Below are 17690 nucleotides of genomic sequence, written 5' to 3'. Positions count from 1 at the left end.
AACAGCTACCAACGAACCTAAAACAACGTAGTATATGGTAAACTTGTTTTAAAGAGACTGCTACTAAACAGGCCTCAGATTTTTCCTGTGCTTTTTATTTTTTTATTTTTTAATTGTTTATTTTATTACTGCTTCAATGATTAACTGCAGCCTGTTTTCTTATTGTTTACTTATATTAATTTATTTTTAATTGTTGACTCACTAAAATTTTTTCAATTGCGAGTTATATAGACGGCTGACCAGTGGCCGGTCACCGTAATACTGAATGTATACGTAGCGCGAGACACAACAACAGCACAGCTTATTTCAAATTCTCGAAATATAAGAAGGAAACAAATTAAAGAGTAATAGTCGGACGTCATGATCAGTCTTTCCATTTCTTAACAAAACGAGCAAGCGAATCAGAAGAAGAGACACCATCCTCCAATGCTCTGGAAGCACTTTCTTTGAGCTCCTTAACCCTCCGCCTCATAACCTGCCCTTGTTCACTCTCCATCACCAACCTCACTACCCTCTCTATCTCTCCCCGTCCGATCACTTTCTTTCCCGATTCTATTACTGGCTTTACGGCCACCCCTATCTCCTCTGTTAACATTGCAGCATTCATTTTCTGTTCTGCGTAGAGCGGCCACGCAATCATTGGCACACCGTGGCATATGCTCTCCAAAGATGAGTTCCACCCACAGTGAGATAAAAAGCCACCAGTGGAGGAATGGCGGAGAATTTCGACCTGTGGAGCCCACGATGGTACCACCATCCCCATTCCGTGAGTCCTCTGTAAAAACCCTTCTGGCAAATATGCTTGGGGATCGTTAACGTCACTTCCGACGTTAAAAAACGTAGCCGAGGCACTAGCATCGCTAGGCATCCGTACTACCCATATAAACCTTTGCTTACTCTGTTCTAGACCCCATGCCATCTCAGTGACTTGCTCAGCTGTTAAAGTGCCACCACTACCTGGCGCTACGAAGATGACTGAATCAGACGGCTTCTTGCCCAGCCAAGCCAGACACTCTTCATCTGAGGCACTCAACGTTTCGTCTTGCTTGATCAACGGCCCAATTGGGTAAATCGGCGGTGTAGGAATTTGTAGATAGAAAGAGTGTTCTCTAATTGCTCTAAGTGGGACAAGCTCAAGATTCTCCCAAGAGTTAAGGAAAATTCCAGCTGCAAGAGGCAAACGGCTAATGTGAAGTAAAAATAAATTATATTCATCAATCTTCCTGTTCCGGACCTGATCCAGCAAGTCTTCGGGTCGTACAGGGGGGCAACCCGGGATCTCAATCGGTTCAGGAAGATCAACAAACTCGCCTTGTACCTCACGGTCAAGAGTGGGAAGGTACAGGGCGAAGGCAAAGAAGTGGATGGATGTAGTAACAAACGAGTACGTTGGAATGGAAAGTTGGCTGCATATTTCGAAAGCTTGGGTGCAGAATAAATCGATAACAAGAGCTCGTGGGTTGCATAATTCAATTAGGACCGCCTTTAGGGATGACTTTAGGCTTTCGTCTACAATGGCGTGAAGGCGAGTGATGACGGGCATGTCATCCCTAGTGACAGCTGAGACGTCAACCGGTGGCAGGTCAACGACGTCGAGACCATCCGGGAGTGACCGGAGGAGTTTCTCTTGGGCTGCTGAGGCTTCGTTTGTGGTGATGACGAGGAATCTGACGTGGACGCCATGGTTAATGACAAGTCGCTTAGCGAACTCCAATAGAGGAACGACGTGGCCCAGTCCTGGGCTCGCTAAGACTGCCACATGTGGCCGCGAGCTTTTAGCCGCTGTTTCCACCATGCTGTATTATATATTTATATTGATCTCTTGATTTCAATTATAATTAAGTCACCCACTCCCACTGCACCGCACCGATGACCGGGAGGGTGGATATATACAGCTTAAACGACCACTAGAGCCCTTGATGTTGAGAGGAAGAGAGATGAAAAACGAACAATTATCTCAGCTTTTTGTGCCATGTAAATTATTAAAGAGCATCTGCATCTCATTCGCATGACCTCATTTCCCAGTGGGAGAAGTGGGGTAATAAGTAAGCAAATAATGTTTCTTAATGGAGAACCAATTCCTTTTTTATGGTTGTTTTTGTAATGGTTGGCTCAGGGCTGTCTGTTCTTGGCATCACATTTTTTTTTATAGATATTCTTTTTCATTTTTTTTCTTTCTTAAAAGAATAAGGAACAGTAATATATAAAATGAAAAAATAAGCTCACATCCGCTATTTAATTTTTATGTAATTTGTAGTCAAAATTATTTTGCTTGCCGCATTTTACACAAATTAGTATAATTTTTAAAGAAGAATTATCCTCTAGATTTAGTTTTTTGATTTAAAAAAATCATATAACCTTGGTGATTTATACTCAACTTATTTGCGGGTTTGGACTTTGTTCGGTCAAACCACTTTCTAAAGAAACATAACTATCAAATAACAGGAATATATTACTAACAATCATAATTATATTCCTTGATTGACTAAGATGGAGCGATTTAAAGATGATGATTCTTGTATGTATATTTCCAGGCGGTTATTGTATTGCCTTTCACTCTAATTCTTACTTTACTAAGCTTGGGGTTGTGATTGTTGTTACTGTCTCTTTTATTTTTTTAACTAATCTATTATATTCTCAATAGTATAATATTATTAATGTTAAGGATCCCCTATCTTACAACTAATGTAAGATACACCCCTCACATGAACAGTGAGTGGATCCCACACATACACTGTTCATGTGAGAGAAATGTATCTTACATTAGTTGTAAGATAGTGTTTGCCTAATGTTAATTATATGAGTGATGGTACAACTACAAATTCTTTTATAAATTTATTTTATACAATCTGATTTATCATTAACTCATTAGTTGAATAAAAATACAAAATAATAAAAATAAATCATGTGGATCAAGAGATATCTAATTCAACCAATTAAATCATGTCACGTCAATTTGTATTTGTACAATAATTTGTACCTATATTATTACTCTAATTATATATTGTATCCGAAATCAGATTCTAGTGATTAAACAAGAAGCATTAGTAATGTGCACTTGAATGAATTTGCTAGTGGAAAAGCAAAGCAATAAACGATTCGTATTATTTGTGTGATATGAGATCTAAACTAGAAATCATCCTCCTTTTTTATACTTGATTTCTCTCTATCATCACTTACCAATCAACCGGAGAAAAATTGAATACTCGAAACTAAATCATTAGCATTAGCCGGCATCTACTAGGCAGATTGAACAATTAGACACTTTCTTTCTTTTCTTTTTTTTTTTCTTTAAATTGTAAACAAAAATATTTCAAAGCGACTGAAATATTAACAAACAACAAGTATCAATTAGTATTGTATGATTTTTAATTTATATTTCCCTGCTGGCTTTAATCAAACTTGACCAATGGATTACCTCAGCGCAACTACAACCCAATGATCCTTGAAAATTGTAGGTGACAAACCGTCCGGTTCCGGAGAATGCATTCACGCATCTGCTTAATAGCCCTCTGAATTTCATCACCCGTAAACTCCTTTGTCAACTCCTAATTCATAGTAGGAGTTACTGTTCCAGGCAACTGTTGTAGCACCGAATCCCACTGTGAGACATCAGGGGCTGAAGATGAAAAGATCGTAGAGAAATACAAGCAAAACAATTTGCTCAATACCGACTGCAAATGTAATAGAGTGCCCATCCTCATCCATCAAACCCCGGATTGTGTTTCTTCGCTGACAAGCTAAAGCAAAATTATGAAGCAACCAATTAAAATGTAAAAGTCTGTCAGTCTCATTTTCAAGGCGGCGTACCTTGTCCCCATCGACATAAAAATAATCTTGAAACTGTAAATAATGCAATTCTTTAATCTTATAGTCTACCCGCGCTGCCACCCATGAAACTCCACTTTACTCCATTGCTGCAATTCCACTACAGTACGAGCTACCTTCAGAATTGTTATTTGAGGGGGAAAAGAAAGAAAGGGAGGCACGGTAACATCCCCTAATTTGACAAAATGGTTATGAAGATCTCTTATTTTCAAAAATTATTAAATTCGATCGCAGAGCCAAGTGTGATGAAACTTGCACAGCTACACGATGCATACTAACAATGATGATATTACCATAAACATGCTTCATTTGAGATCTTAAAGTGTCACGTGCCACGCCAAGTGACGTTTCAAGGAAACCCAACCTCGTGTCCTACTTACCTTGTAGTAGCAAAATGAATACGACATTGGATCAGAGTTTACAGTCCAGTAGTTTCAATGTAGATCATGGGCCTAAACTCCAAGGCTGGACTCCTAGATGAAGTTCAAGATGCAAATCGACGAAGCAAGCCCAAGCCATTCGTGGATAAGCTCAGTGGTTAAGAAAGATAGCCGTTAGATGCGCACCACCCACCGGTATTGTTATTGCCTTTATCGTTCTGGTGACTGGTGAGCGAGAACGACTTTGGATTCTTTTTCTTAACGGTAAGGAACTTCCTCGCAAAGTTATTTGCCATGCTAACGACACCCATTTACATTACCTACTGAATGCGACCTTTAGCCCGCCGACTCCATTTCCAAGTAACCAAAATGCCAAATTTAGCCTTGTGATAGATATAACCCATCTTATTTTTTTTTTCTTTTCTTTTTGACAACTATGAGTCTATGACAATGATAAGATAACAATAACAATAATGATTAATGATAATGATGATTTGTACTGTTTCCTATAATTAATCATCATAAAGATAAGAAGAGTATCAACTTTGTCTTGTTATTAAGGTAAACCAATTTTACCATATCGATGAGGACGAAAGTTGCAATCACGCAAAGAAGTTAAGTAACTTTCTTTCTGTTTTTTGAATTAATTTAAATCTTTTTGGGATAACCAATCCCACAATTACATGTTTTAATAATTGCTGCAAGTGTTACTGAAAAACACTCAATTATCCTGATAAAATGTTATATTGCGTGCCAACTTTTGTCTTGTTTTATAATAACCTATATGATTAAAGGAGGAGTCATATAGCTTAGGACTTTTTCAGTAGATAGACATGCCTATATATATATATTTTTAACGTATGGATTGGGTGGGGTGCAACGCGACAAGCCGACAAAACCCCATGCAATTTTGAGAACGAGCGAAGGCAAATTTGGTATTTCACTCTACCTCTACTCTGTTCAAAACACCAAAACGGTAAAAAGACACCGACACGCGGACACACACCGGCTGTAACCGGTTAACTTAGCCACGGCAGGCTTACGTTTTTAAACCTCCGAAAACCCGTCCGTTGTTTCGTCATTTTGCGCCCTCTGCTTCTGTCCACACTCTAGAGTCTACACCCAAACCTTCTGCTCGGTTCACCCGAGTCTCTCCAAAATTGTTGACCAATTTGCCCACCATTTCGCTCTATAACCACTAGTTCTCTGGAACATTCAGCTACACGAGAACTCTACTCATAATTTACTCTTCCCAAGTTAGAGCGCTGCTGTTTTCAGCTCAAATCAGCACACATTATTAAAATTTCAGTGTTTATATAAACTTCCATGGCTACGAAGGTTCAATCACTGGCCAGACCGGTCTCCGAACAGCGGGCTATTCTCGGACCGACCGGTAACAGAGTTAGGGCTTCCCAAGACCCGAAACGGAAAACTGAAGTCCCAAAGAAGCCGAAAAAACCGGCTCCCAAAATTCCGGAACCGGTTGTCAGGAACAATGCGTCGGTGGACAGCTCATGTTCCTCGGAATCATCTACTTCGAGTGCTGCTTCGGCCAAGAGAATGGAGAATTCTAGAAGAAGTGTAACGGCGAAGCGTAACGGCGTGAAGAATATGAAAGTCGTTCCCCATGCTAGTGCCGAAATTCCAGAAGCTTCACCCGTGAACTCAGGGCCGATTAAGAGGTGTGATTGGATCACACCCAACTCTGGTAAGTGACTCCTTTTTAAAAAAAAAAAAAAAAAATTATTGCGCCTCATGGCTCATACCAAGTTTTTGAGCGTCCATTTCTGATTATATCAAATGTGGAAACTTAAACAATGGCCTGAAGGTCATTCCTGACATATCCGACAATTGGAGGTTGTTATTTGTTAATTAAGAATTTTTTATGTTTCTGATTTGCTACCATTTTGAAAAGTAACAAGGTTTTGGTACTTGGAGCCATGCAAGGCTTTTGCTGATGTTATAAATAAAACTGCTGCTGATAGGTTGCTGCACAAAATGCGATTTTTCTAGTTTCGTTAATGCTACCTTAATAGTGGAGTCAAGCATGATAGTTTAGATTTCATTTAACAGAATGAAGCGTTAATCATGTATGGCACTGCAGAGTAGTTGTTGAATAATTTAGGGCCAATTGTGTTACCGAAGTTTAAGGTTCATGTTGATCATTAATGGTGGCGAAACTATCATGGCCAGACTTTTCAATACTGCAGCTTGGGTTGACATCGCATTGCTGATGAAGACCTTAAATAAGATGATAGCCTTTTTCTTGACGAAGCCAGTACATCTTCAGACATCGATAATTTGTGGATTTCAACAGCAATCAGTAACCATTGATTCTACTTAGTGTTCTAGCATTTGAATTATCCAAACTGCCTTTTTCTTTGAATCCGCTAAGATACGAGTCGTTTACTCATTTAGACATTTAGGATGTGATTCATATATACATAATATCATCACTTCTATTCATAGATGGCTTATTTATTTGCTTGTCTTTTTTGAAACCAATTATCTACTCACTGTAGAACATCTGTTTTATACTTAACAGATCCACTTTATATTTCTTTCCACGATGAAGAATGGGGAGTTCCTGTTTATGACGACAGGAAGCTGTTTGAGTTGCTAGTCTTTTCACAAGCATTAGCAGAACTTAGCTGGCCAGCAATTCTCAGCAGGAGAGACATATTTAGGCATGTTAGCATTTAATCTCTTTATTTACTTGTTTGAAGTATTCACATCCTCCAATCATTTAACGAGTTTCTATTGCTAAAATTTGGCAGGAAGCTTTTTGACAATTTCGACATATCATCCGTTTCACAGTTTACTGAGAAGAAGTTGCTGTCATTGAAGGTAAACGGGAGCCTACTGTTATCTGAGCCAAAGCTACGTGCAATTGTTGAGAATGCTAAGCAGATGCTCAAGGTGATTATTTAGGTCAACACTTCAAATTCTAAAACTCCAATTTGTAAATGCACCATGGGGTAGGGACTTGGTTTAAGCAGCTTATGCTGGTGCTGTGAGGCATTGAAATGGTTTAATCTCCGACATATCCTTCAGATCTGTGATTCAGGATTTGGCTTTTCCCTATCTCTGGAATTAAACAGATTTGGTTGATGACCGGAGATTGTAGCATTTGTAGAGACACTGTTTATTAACTGAAATTCCTAATTTCTCTCAAATCTTAAAAATGTCAGATTCAAAGAAGAAAATGAAGGCACCATTCCTTGGTTGTAGAAAACAACTACAAAGATAAATAACAAGAATTGCATTAATTATTACTGTGAGGTTGAGCGATGACATTTACTCATCTGAGTTTGGATTTATGTTCCAACTTTGTTGCTTTTCTTCTGCAGGTTCAGCAAGAGTTTGGTTCTTTTAGCAATTATTGCTGGAACTTTGTGAACCATGCACCTGTGAGAAATGGATTTCGTTACGCACGTCAAGTACCTGTCAAGACGCCGAAAGCAGAACTCATCAGCAAGGATCTAATGCAGAAAGGCTTCCGTTGTGTGGGTCCCACAGTAGTTTATTCATTCATGCAAGTGTCCGGGATAGTTAACGATCATCTCTTAACATGCTTCAGATACCAACAGTGCAATGCAGATGCCAAAAAGGATTTAAAAACCAAGATTGAGGAGATGAAGAACTAACCAAAGCTTTGGAGAACAGTTGCCTATCTCATGAGTTGTGACCGATATACTTTAGCCACACTTATTCCTAACTAATTACACAGATCTGATTGTTGAGAACATTATAGCTAGAAATATGAAAAGCAGAGTTTTTCATATGTTGGGTTATATTTTACCAGTTACCTCTCAGAGACGTTTTCTATGGCATTTTCAAGCATTTGTGTGTATTATTCCCTAACCGGAGATTGAAGTCTTACTGCAGTGGAGAATTCTTTTATGACGATGTTTGACTGTAAATGTTCCTTTAAAAAATTTACCATTAGCATGCTTTGTACATCTTGTTCACGTTATAATGGTATTCTTAGAGATAGCTGCTAGCTGACTCGGCAAATTAGCTGTTCTCATCAGTCCACTATCTTGTAAAATTCGATTTCTGTAGTAAATCCTTTCTGATTTCGGTCATTTTTATTTGCTGTGATTGATTTCCAACCTCCCCCGGTGCTTAATGACATAACATAAAGCATGCCATGCTATAGGTAGTTGCTTGCCCCATTTTGACAACAAAATAGAAGCCTCCAGTTAAGAGATTTAGGTTTTATGGTAAATTTGAAACTTTAGAGCTCCAGACCTTGGAAAAATACAAAGTGTGGATCAGTCTATTCAATCTCATTTTATGGCAGGATATATTTCCAGCACAAATATTACATGTGTTAAACAAAATCTTTATGCCAGGATATATTTTCAGCACAAATATTGTATGTATTCACTTTGTTGAACAAGAAAGTGGTATTTTTTTAAAATAAAAATTAAGAGTTATAAATAGGACCAGAACTCCTCCATCCAATAATTCAGTTTGTTTATTCCGTTTTGCTTGTTATAGGAAATAATGTGTGTAAGTGAACATGGATTTGTCGGGCAACGCCATCGAAACACCAATCATCTGTCACGAGTCCAACAACAAAATCTAATTGAGCCTATTGAGGAACATGATCATCCAAATAGGAACTTCAGTAAAACTCAGGTCAAAAAGATACGCTACCACTTTCTAATGACAGCATTTCTTTTCCTCTCAGTGGGATGCACCTTATCCAATTGTCGCCAAGAGAGTTTAATTTAATGAAATCCCCCCTCTTCTCCAACAAGATACATCCATTAACGACGCTAGCCATGCACAAAAATGGTTTTGAGCTGTAAAAGTTTTACCGAATTTTACAAAGAAAATAACTTGCACATCAAGGCATTAACATTCAGACAGTATCTACACACGTAATGCTTGTGAAACATCCTGAATATCCGATTTAAGGGAAGGTGAACATCAAATGAAAATTAAAAAAGAAAATAAATTAACTTAAATAATATTGAAGAAGATAGCTTGATTCCTCCCACAAACCAAATTCGATTCAAGATATGGCAAGCCCAGTGAGTTGAGTGAGTAGATAGAAGTGAAAGTAGAGAAATGCTCTTCACCTCCCAACTGCATGAATCAGAAACCAACCAAAGAATCACGTTCTTCCATCCTAAAATTCTTACATGTCGGCATCAGCTGGCCTTGCTTAGCTTAACTCTGAGCCTTCCCAATTCCAAGTGAAAGATCCAGATCCTCCATTCCTACATCATGAATCTTTTCCCCTTCCCATGGCTTCACTGGTGCACTCTCAAACTGAAACTCCGAACCTCGCCCCTTCTCCTTGAGAGCTTCATTGGCAAAACTTGGTTGAGCCACATGTCTTACAAGATTGAAGGTTGGAGAGGTTGGCACCCCAGAAGCAGAAGGTGCAAATTTTTTGAAGCTTATCCAGTGACCAGAGTCAACAGTGGATGTATCAGATTCATCGCATTCATGTATCGTAGCTGCTGGAGCATACAGTTGACGGTGAATTGGACTAGCTGGGGCAGAAATAGCGTAGAAAGGGTAATTGAGGGCAGACATGGATTCTTTGGCCATAGACTCCCAATTGGGAATTGGTTTACTTTTTGTAGGGGATGACAAGGGTGGAGTCACTGGGGCACTGTTTGAGATCCGAAGAGGAGGAAGTGATGAAGGGATTGCATTTCGGAGGAACGGGAGGAGGCTAGATGGGTTGTTGGCATCACCACGAGTAGGACTAGTCGGATATGATGGAACTGGGCTCGGAAAGGATGAAGATAAAGGACTTGGATTCTGGGAAGAGTAAGGGGTAACTCTGGCTGAAGTACTTGCTATATCAATAGGAGGAGGCCTCGTTCCCTGGATATTTGTAATAATTAGCCATGAAACAGATGGTAGGATTATTAAATAAGGGATAATTAATGGAAAACTCAAGAGTTGAATTATATTGAAATTAGTCAATGAAGTTCATCACATTAATTCACGTAATTGCATAAAAATTCACAATACTCCTCTTAAAGTCAGATCATAAAAACGAAATTAATAAAAAGTTAAGAAGATGCAACAGCAGCAGAGCTATAACATCTATATTGCCTTCATAAATCCTAATATATCCTTGTCCAATTTCTCCTCAAAAATCATAAATCCAAAAAAAAAAAAAGGGAAAAACCTAAAGGGCAAAGGTACTTTCCTAGATGATGGTTTTGACTAGATTAATAGGTTCTGGTCTGCGAAATTAATGGACTAGCTATTTGTAAGAGCAAAAATAACCAAAATTGACGACACACCTTACAGATCTAACCCACACATAACTAGTAAATAATTGGAAAAAAAAGAAGACGAAGAAGAAGAAGAAGAGTGCCAAGGTTACTTTACTTTGCGATAAGTGGTGCCGTCTTCCTCAACAACCCAGCCAGCTTCTGCACATAGAGCTTTCAAAACTTCATTATTATCACAGTGCTTGGGCAAATTATAGTTTCCCTGAGCCCTCAACCCAGTGTAAATCTTAGCGGCTATAGCTCTTCTCCTTCTCTCTCTCCTCCTATTGTTCTCCCTCTCCCTCCACGTCGGCTTCCTCCGAGCTGCCGACGTCGATGTGGCACCGTCTGACGTCATTTTCCGACGAAGCCCGCCTCTCTCTAGACCTAAAAGGCTAAAATGGCCACGAGGAATACGCTTTCCCTTCGCTGTAGAAGAATCTTTTCTGGTTTGCAAGGAGGAATGGAAACATAAAAGATGTAGTGTGGGCTGTGTCTTTTGGAGTTGTTAATCTGTGCGCAGGTGCACTGTAAATTGTTGGAATGCTTTTTGATGGGTGGTCTAGGATTGGCTGTATCACATGTATGGAGAATGATTAGTGTAAAGTTAGGGGAGCAGTTTGGTGATTTGAGGGTTATGATCAACGTGAATTTGTTGATACATGTGCAGGTAACAAAGTTATTGTATGTGTGTTGGACTGCGTGTACAGTTCATGTACATAGTCACGAGTCATGACCAATCAAAAAGTCATGACATGGGGTCCACAATGTCCGAACCGGACCCATCCAATGAAACTTTACGATTGGAAATTATTTTTCTTTCTTTATTATCTAAACAATGAAAATGAGTAGACTATTATTATATTATTATTTTGACCAAGAGTATAGTGATAAAAAAAACTTCGACAAATTAATAAACTATTAATTTATGAATGAATTCTTTATTTTTTTCACATTTATAGTACTTGTTTATCTTATTTATTATTTATTATATTTTATTTGAATAGTAATTAGCTATCTTACACAGATATTAATTAAACTATTATAGAGGTTTATGACATATAAAGCCTATCTAGCAGTTGTTGTAAAATATAAGTGCAAATTAAAATTTCGCATTACAAAAAGAATTGAAAATGAAATCCAATTCCAATTCAATTTCAAGAAACTACAAACAACATTGAAACATATCTTACAAAAACAGGTAATTGTTAATTTATATATTAAATGGGTATAGAAAAATAAGATTTTTAAAAAATTATTATTTTATAAATTTATCAAATTATTAATATCAAGATTTTACTGTATGTATACCTTGACACAGTATAAGGTAAATAATATAGATAATCATTAATTTATTTATTCAATGGGTCCTATAGAAAAATAAAATTTTAATTTTTTTTAATAAATTTATAAATTATTAACATTGAGGTTCTGCTGTATTATACAATGACAGCCAGAATACTCACCACTACACTACAAACGACCTCATTGGTGAAGGCAGAGAACAATTGCTGTACAGCAGTTGCTTCAAATTTTATTTTATTTTATTTTTGAGAAGATAGACAATAAAAGGCGAAGCACTTGCCATTCTGATTGTTATTGGGTCATTATTGAATTTTCACAACTCTAACCAATTATTTCAATCAATCTACTCGCTAAAACTCAATCGCTGCTGCTGGGGTTTGGGCATTGTTGTCTGTTGATTAATGATGACGAAAGCTGTCGTCCAATAAACTGTGAAATCAATTAGATGTTCTAAAAGAAGTCACTTACTTGAGCGGGAGAGAAACAAAAGTACAGAACCGAGACCCGAGGCCGCTGCACTATCTCGAGTGATTGGCTGAAAACACCAAGCAAGCTTTGTTTATCCATCAAAATCATACATGTGATTCTTGGATCTTCAGCTTCCGATCAATAGTTGCATGATTAACTTGAGTCACGAAGAAAAGGAATGAAAATAAGCTGTCCAGCTCCAGGCATGCCATGCCTGCAAAGACATTTATGTACTTCAAGGCTCAAGCAAGACAGCTTCCCGTTGGAATCAAAATATTCATACACAAGATAATATAATGTACTTGTTCAGGGCTGAAATTTCTAAACTCCTCGACCAAGCAGGCAAGGACGGGTTCACAACAGTATCATGTTGATATTTTAATTATGCATTTAAGTGGGCAACTCAGGACAACAAAAACAGTCAAATGACAAATCAGAATGACATGTTTCCTGCCCTCTATGTACAAATCATTATTACAATCATCTCTATTGTCACACCACATGTATCTGGAATCTTGTAATCAGCTGCACCAACAAATCGTAGTCAACCCATATCTCTTTAAAAACAGGAATGACACAAATTCAAAGACAAAATCCCTGAAAAAGAAAAAATAGAAAAAAAAAAAAACCTTCATCTAGATTATTATTCATCTAATCTCCCAGAAAGTATCTTGATTCCTGAAAGTGAAGAGGTTCATTCCCCCAAGAACACCACCCAGCTGTCATTTCTCTGGCAAATAGTTCAATGCATCGAGCAGGCTTGGGCCCAGGAACATGCTCCAGAAGCAACTCTAATAGCAAGGAATAACCAAAAAAGTTACAAAATGTAAATGTTGATAAAAGATTATTGGTTTCTCAGACGTTAAAACAAGAGATCACAATAATATGTCTAGTCAAAATATCTACTCATAAATCATAATCTTGAAGGGATCATCAAACGAAAAATTGAAAAAAAAAAATTATTACGGAAGATATCAGAAAACAATAAGATAATAATCAAACAACAGGAACATAATTTTGCTAGAGGAATAGTTAATTGCCAATCTGATAAGCGCATGGTACAGTATATTTGGTGCATGTGGAGAAAAATATAAAAAAAAAAATTAAAAGAGAGCTCCAGTTTTTCATTGGCTTTTAATTGCAGTAAAAGAATACCTCTAATTGGAGGTTTCCTCGAGTAATCTCCCGGAATGCTTATGATGACTTGATTACCTTTCACAGCTTGAAGTGTTGAGTTGTGTTCAGAGCTGGCAACCTCAAAAATAATCAAAGGCATAAGGACTAAAATAATACCTTGCAAGAAATTTTTCTTATTGACAAGAGGTTAAAAATCACAGTTATGCGCGTTACCACTGTTAGACTCACCACCCCAGAACAGTAACCCAGAAGAAGGTATTCATAGGGTCTATGATGAAAGAGGTCCAAATCACTAATCAGCGAGCCATCTAGCTTCACCTGCAACATTTGAGTACTTGGACAATTGTCATTATGATTTAGGAATGTTATTAATTTGTAACCAAAGTAAGAGAACGAGAAAGGGGAAAGATCACCTTCAACCAGTAAAAGGTGGCCACGTATTTGACTCCCCATGTGGGAAACAGCTCTTTCTCAACAAAATCACGCAGTTTCTCACGATTGGTCATCCATAAGGCAACAAGTGCTCCCTCTGAATGAGTAAGTTGCTTAATTGGGAGGGATAAGAAGTACCGATTTGGCAGAGTTGGGTACCTATAGTGACAAGAGAAATAACATCAACATAATTATTCAGCCCAATTTTCCAGGATATGGTATCTATAACCTAAAATTACTTCATATTTGACTTTAATAGAAATGAGAAATGTTGCAACTTGAAACTGCCCTGCCATTGACATGGAAGTTCTAGATACGCAAAGCAAATGAAGAAAATTCATAAATAAGTTATCAGCAGAAAACTTCCAACATCCAAAATCCCAATTTCAATCACATAAAAATTTGATTCAGTACACTGATTTTTGACGAGCGCTTCCATTTTCCCATGGAGGATCAATGACTATAAGATTGAAGCCACAATCAGAGTCAGCTGCAAGAGGGGAAAAAAAAAAGGCTAAAAAGTAAAGATTACTTTGTTGATAATAAAAGTTAGATGCACAAACTAAAACTTTCTCTGGCATCTAATTGAATTCTATATGATAGTGCAGAGGAGCTATGGATCATAAGGGTAACTAGATCATATTGAAGAGTCAAGAATAGTATAAGAGTCTCCATGAGGCACAAACAAATTGCTGGAGGTTTAAATCCATGACTGCCTTCAACATTTAATATCTATAATTGATGTTAACAATCAATAGTAAACATAAAATGGAGCTGTGTCCCCTAGGAGAATTATATTTTTATCAATAAGCTGTCAATCAACTTTTCATGGCAGTATTACAGAGTGCCTAAGATTTTGCCAGTAAAAACCATGTTGCATGCATAAATGGAAACAAACGCGCCAAATAAAAAAAAAGCTCGTAAGCAGAAATTACCAGGAATAAGATTGTGAATCTGCCCCAGATCAGACTTCATCATGATAAAAGATAAAACAAGAAAGCATGTAAGACAAACTTCTTTCAAGTATTAACAATAGTCATACAAAAAATAACTTCCACACATCAATTATTACTACAATACAATTAAAAATACACAATATTTCAATATTTACTTCTGATTCTGTCTTAAAGAAAACATAAATGGTCAAAACTAATAACATACCATGAAGAAACAACTTTCTCTTGGTAATATATATGTTCTGTCAAGAATTTCCGCCTCTACATCATCACCAGTCTCATTAGCGACCAAGTTATTGAATAGAGGAAGCACTCTTGGTTCACGAAATTGATCAATAACAGAACCTGTGAAAGCAATAATAAATGATTCAATAATCTAAAACTCATGCTTAATTGGACAAACAGCTTCATTAAAGATGCTAAAGAAAATCCATTAACAAAAGTACTAAAGAAGCTACAGAGTTGAGTAGTACAAAGAGAACTGTCGATTAAAGTAATTAGAAACTTCTGTACAGTAGTAAGATTTTCTGATTTATTACATTGATTAAAATTGAGAGTTATCTCATACATAGGGGCTTGCCACACTCTCCCAAGCTCAATAAATGATTCTTCAACACCACATTTCATTGAAGAACCAAAATCTCCGTTTAATTTTCCCACAAAATTTAAAAGATCAATAGCTGCTAATAGAGCTTCATGTGCTATCAGTAGCAATGGTTTCACTTCCTGCAAGAAAAGCGTGAACCAAATCAGCACAACTGTCGTTTTTAACGAAAGCAAAATTGGCGGGAAAATGTAAAATTAGGGAATAGTTTAATTACCCGGTGGCGTTGGTCGGCAGCAAGTTCTCTTTCGTTGAGCATGTGAGCTTTCTTCTGCTTCCGTTTTCGTTTTTTAGAATTTGAACAAACATTGGTTTCGAAGAAACGGCAGTAATACGCAGACGGAGAAACCTTGAATCGAGTATACGATCGGTTGAGTACACGAACCGGGTCGATGAAAACCGCATTTGAATTTTCGAATCGGTAAATACCAGAATCTAGAAACTTGGATAGTTCATGGACATGGTACAATTTCGCATTCTCCATCCTCGGATTAAATTGTTCCCATCCCACCACGCTCTTTGCTTCAGCCAGGTTATGTAAATGGGGCCGCGTCAAGTGTTTAAATGGATTGAACATTGGGCCTGTAGTTACCGCGTTGGCCTAGTTATCTTAGTTCCTTTTGCGTAATTTGTGTACCAGTATTATGCAGTAAATAATGATTTGAACACCAAAATTTTATCTCAAATTATTTCGCCAAATAAAATATTAAACAATAACAAGCTTCCCAACCGTCCATGTCAACATATACACAAATATAGGATTGAAATTACATTATTTATGCTCACTAGAGAATTTACCTTCCTAATTTGCTTAATATGGAGCCAACGATAAATTGGGATATTTAGTTTGTACCCTAATTTCTTTCGCTCAAAACATTTGTTTTATAGTAATATTGCATTCAATTAATTTTCTAGCGTTACTCATTTTAAATTTATTTACACACTCAAAATAATTTGAATCCAGTGATTGAATTTTTTTTTTCATATGAGAATTTGCACATAAATTGAGCTTAAAACTTCTTCCTCTTCTTCTTTTTTTTTTCCGAATTAAGCTCACAACATTGACATTGATTTACATATCAATTGAGCTTAAGGGTGGATAGAACCAAACCAATTCTAAAAATAAAAATTGGTTCAGTTAAGTTCGATTTCTTTCAATTTCGGTTCGGTTTTAAATTGCAAAAAAAAATTGAAAAATGCGAACTGAGAACCCAACTAAAATTCTAGTTCCATTCTCGATTCAATTTTTTATAACTAGTACCAAATCAAAAAAGTGATATTATTTTGTTATAATAAATAATGCCACATAGCACGATATAGGAAATAAAATAATTCAATGCCATACAATTATTAAATTGCGTAAAAACATAAAAATATACATATATTAGAAAAACTGATAAATGAACCGGAACTGAGCTGATAAATGCCAACTCTAATTGAGCTTAACTAGTAAATTATAAGCTTAGATTTTTTTTTTCCAAATTTTTTACTAGGATTATCAAAATTATTTTAACTGCATATAACAAAAAAAACAAAAATTCATGAAACACTTATATTAAATTGATTCCATAATTAAAAATGTAAAAAAGAAAAAAAAGTTAACTAATGCATTCAAATTAAAGCAAAACAAATCGACACCCAAATCTAAAATATATAACTAAAATTATAAGTCAAATCTATTACAGCTAGCACCAACATTAGTAGAAGATGGCCGAGAATTAGCACTGAGACTGATGGAAGAGAATTAGCAGTACGTGTCATGGAAATGATTGGAGATAACGAGTAACAACTGGCATTAAGAATGATACAATACAATCGAGAATTATTGGAGCGATGTGATACAACCAATAATAACCGTTAATCAGATTGGGAAATACAAGATAAGCCAAAATTTAGTTAAAGTAAAGCTAACACGAACAAGAAGTCAATAGGCAACATCATTGTATAAGAGACCAAGATAGGAGATAATCTTACTGTCGGAATAATGACACTAGTAACTAACATTAACATTTAAAAAAAAAATATCAAATGAGCTTATGGTGAAATACAAATATGTTGTTCCAAATAATTGTTTAGATAAATATTCAAGTTTGTTCGAGTGAATACTGTGAGGTAAATAAAGTATATGAAATCACCATTCGCTCGACATATTAGAAATTGCTTGTCATTTTACTAAGTGTACATATGTAAGTGATCGTTGTCTTACTACATGCCCAACACCTCATTAAGTGTTTAATAACTCATTAAATGCTTGGTGCTATGCAAAGTTCATAAATCAAGCTAACAAGCAGGCTACGATCTTTTTATTTATTTAAAAAGCATGTTAAAA

General features: G+C 36.6%; 4 protein-coding genes across 7 annotated transcripts; 1 reads left to right on the top strand and 3 right to left on the bottom strand.

The window, feature by feature from the left end:
• Positions 1-249: 249 nt before the first annotated feature.
• LOC18041033 (hydroquinone glucosyltransferase) lies at positions 250-1840 on the bottom strand. Its single transcript, XM_006434875.2, has one exon. It carries the CDS (start codon positions 1793-1795, stop codon positions 365-367), a length of 1431 nt encoding a protein of 476 aa, XP_006434938.1. The 5' UTR covers positions 1796-1840; the 3' UTR covers positions 250-364.
• A 3439-nt stretch (positions 1841-5279) lies between these two features.
• LOC18041032 (DNA-3-methyladenine glycosylase 1) lies at positions 5280-8285 on the top strand. Its single transcript, XM_006434874.2, is given in 5 exon segments — positions 5280-5916; positions 6754-6895; positions 6986-7127; positions 7559-7841; positions 7844-8285. Coding segments are annotated over 5 exon segments (1002 nt in total). The 5' UTR covers positions 5280-5534; the 3' UTR covers positions 7897-8285.
• An 821-nt stretch (positions 8286-9106) lies between these two features.
• Positions 9107-11128, bottom strand: LOC18040424 (protein BRASSINAZOLE-RESISTANT 1). Its single transcript, XM_006434873.2, has 2 exons — positions 10578-11128; positions 9107-10061 (listed from the first exon to the last, which is right to left on the bottom strand). Exons 1-2 carry the CDS (start codon positions 10815-10817, stop codon positions 9393-9395), a joined length of 909 nt encoding a protein of 302 aa, XP_006434936.1. The 5' UTR covers positions 10818-11128; the 3' UTR covers positions 9107-9392.
• Positions 11129-12009: 881 nt separating this feature from the next.
• LOC18041002 (methyltransferase-like protein 2) lies at positions 12010-15877 on the bottom strand. Of its 4 annotated transcripts, XM_024185104.1 has the most exons (10): positions 15579-15877; positions 15297-15483; positions 14963-15102; positions 14737-14770; positions 14216-14291; positions 13783-13960; positions 13583-13687; positions 13388-13487; positions 12862-13023; positions 12010-12446 (listed from the first exon to the last, which is right to left on the bottom strand). In XM_024185104.1, exons 1-9 carry the CDS (start codon positions 15843-15845, stop codon positions 12884-12886), a joined length of 1227 nt encoding a protein of 408 aa, XP_024040872.1. In that variant the 5' UTR covers positions 15846-15877; the 3' UTR covers positions 12010-12446; positions 12862-12883. The 4 variants fall into 4 exon arrangements, with proteins under 4 accessions (XP_024040872.1, XP_024040871.1, XP_006434935.1 ...); XM_024185103.1 differs by lacking the exon at positions 12010-12446 and having other exon boundaries at positions 12546-13023; XM_006434872.2 differs by lacking the exon at positions 12010-12446 and having other exon boundaries at positions 12546-13023; positions 13598-13687.
• Between the last annotated feature and the right edge of the window lie 1813 nt (positions 15878-17690).

The sequence above is a fragment of the Citrus clementina genome, unplaced genomic scaffold, assembly GCF_000493195.1.
Source record: "Citrus clementina cultivar Clemenules unplaced genomic scaffold, Citrus_clementina_v1.0 scaffold_5, whole genome shotgun sequence".
Taxonomy (NCBI): domain Eukaryota; kingdom Viridiplantae; phylum Streptophyta; class Magnoliopsida; order Sapindales; family Rutaceae; genus Citrus; species Citrus x clementina.
The sequence above is the reverse complement of the archived record's forward strand: the minus strand, read 5'-3'. Positions and strand labels throughout refer to the sequence as shown.

What these genes read in the sequence shown, in the direction of transcription:
- LOC18041033 (XM_006434875.2), bottom strand. Translation starts at nt 1,795, where the DNA reads ATGGTGGAAACAGCGGCTAAAAGCTCGCGGCCACATGTGGCAGTCTTA.
- LOC18040424 (XM_006434873.2), bottom strand. Translation starts at nt 10,817, where the DNA reads ATGACGTCAGACGGTGCCACATCGACGTCGGCAGCTCGGAGGAAGCCG. An exon ending in ACGGCACCACTTATCGCAAA is followed by an intron (nt 10,062 to 10,577) that starts GTAAAGTAACCT and finishes ACAAATATCCAG; the next exon opens with GGAACGAGGCCTCCTCCTAT.
- LOC18041002 (XM_024185104.1), bottom strand. Translation starts at nt 15,845, where the DNA reads ATGGAGAATGCGAAATTGTACCATGTCCATGAACTATCCAAGTTTCTA. An exon ending in GAGAAAGTTGTTTCTTCATG is followed by an intron (nt 14,771 to 14,962) that starts GTATGTTATTAG and finishes ATCATGATGAAG; the next exon opens with TCTGATCTGGGGCAGATTCA. An exon ending in GAGGAAACCTCCAATTAGAG is followed by an intron (nt 13,024 to 13,387) that starts GTATTCTTTTAC and finishes CCTTGCTATTAG; the next exon opens with AGTTGCTTCTGGAGCATGTT.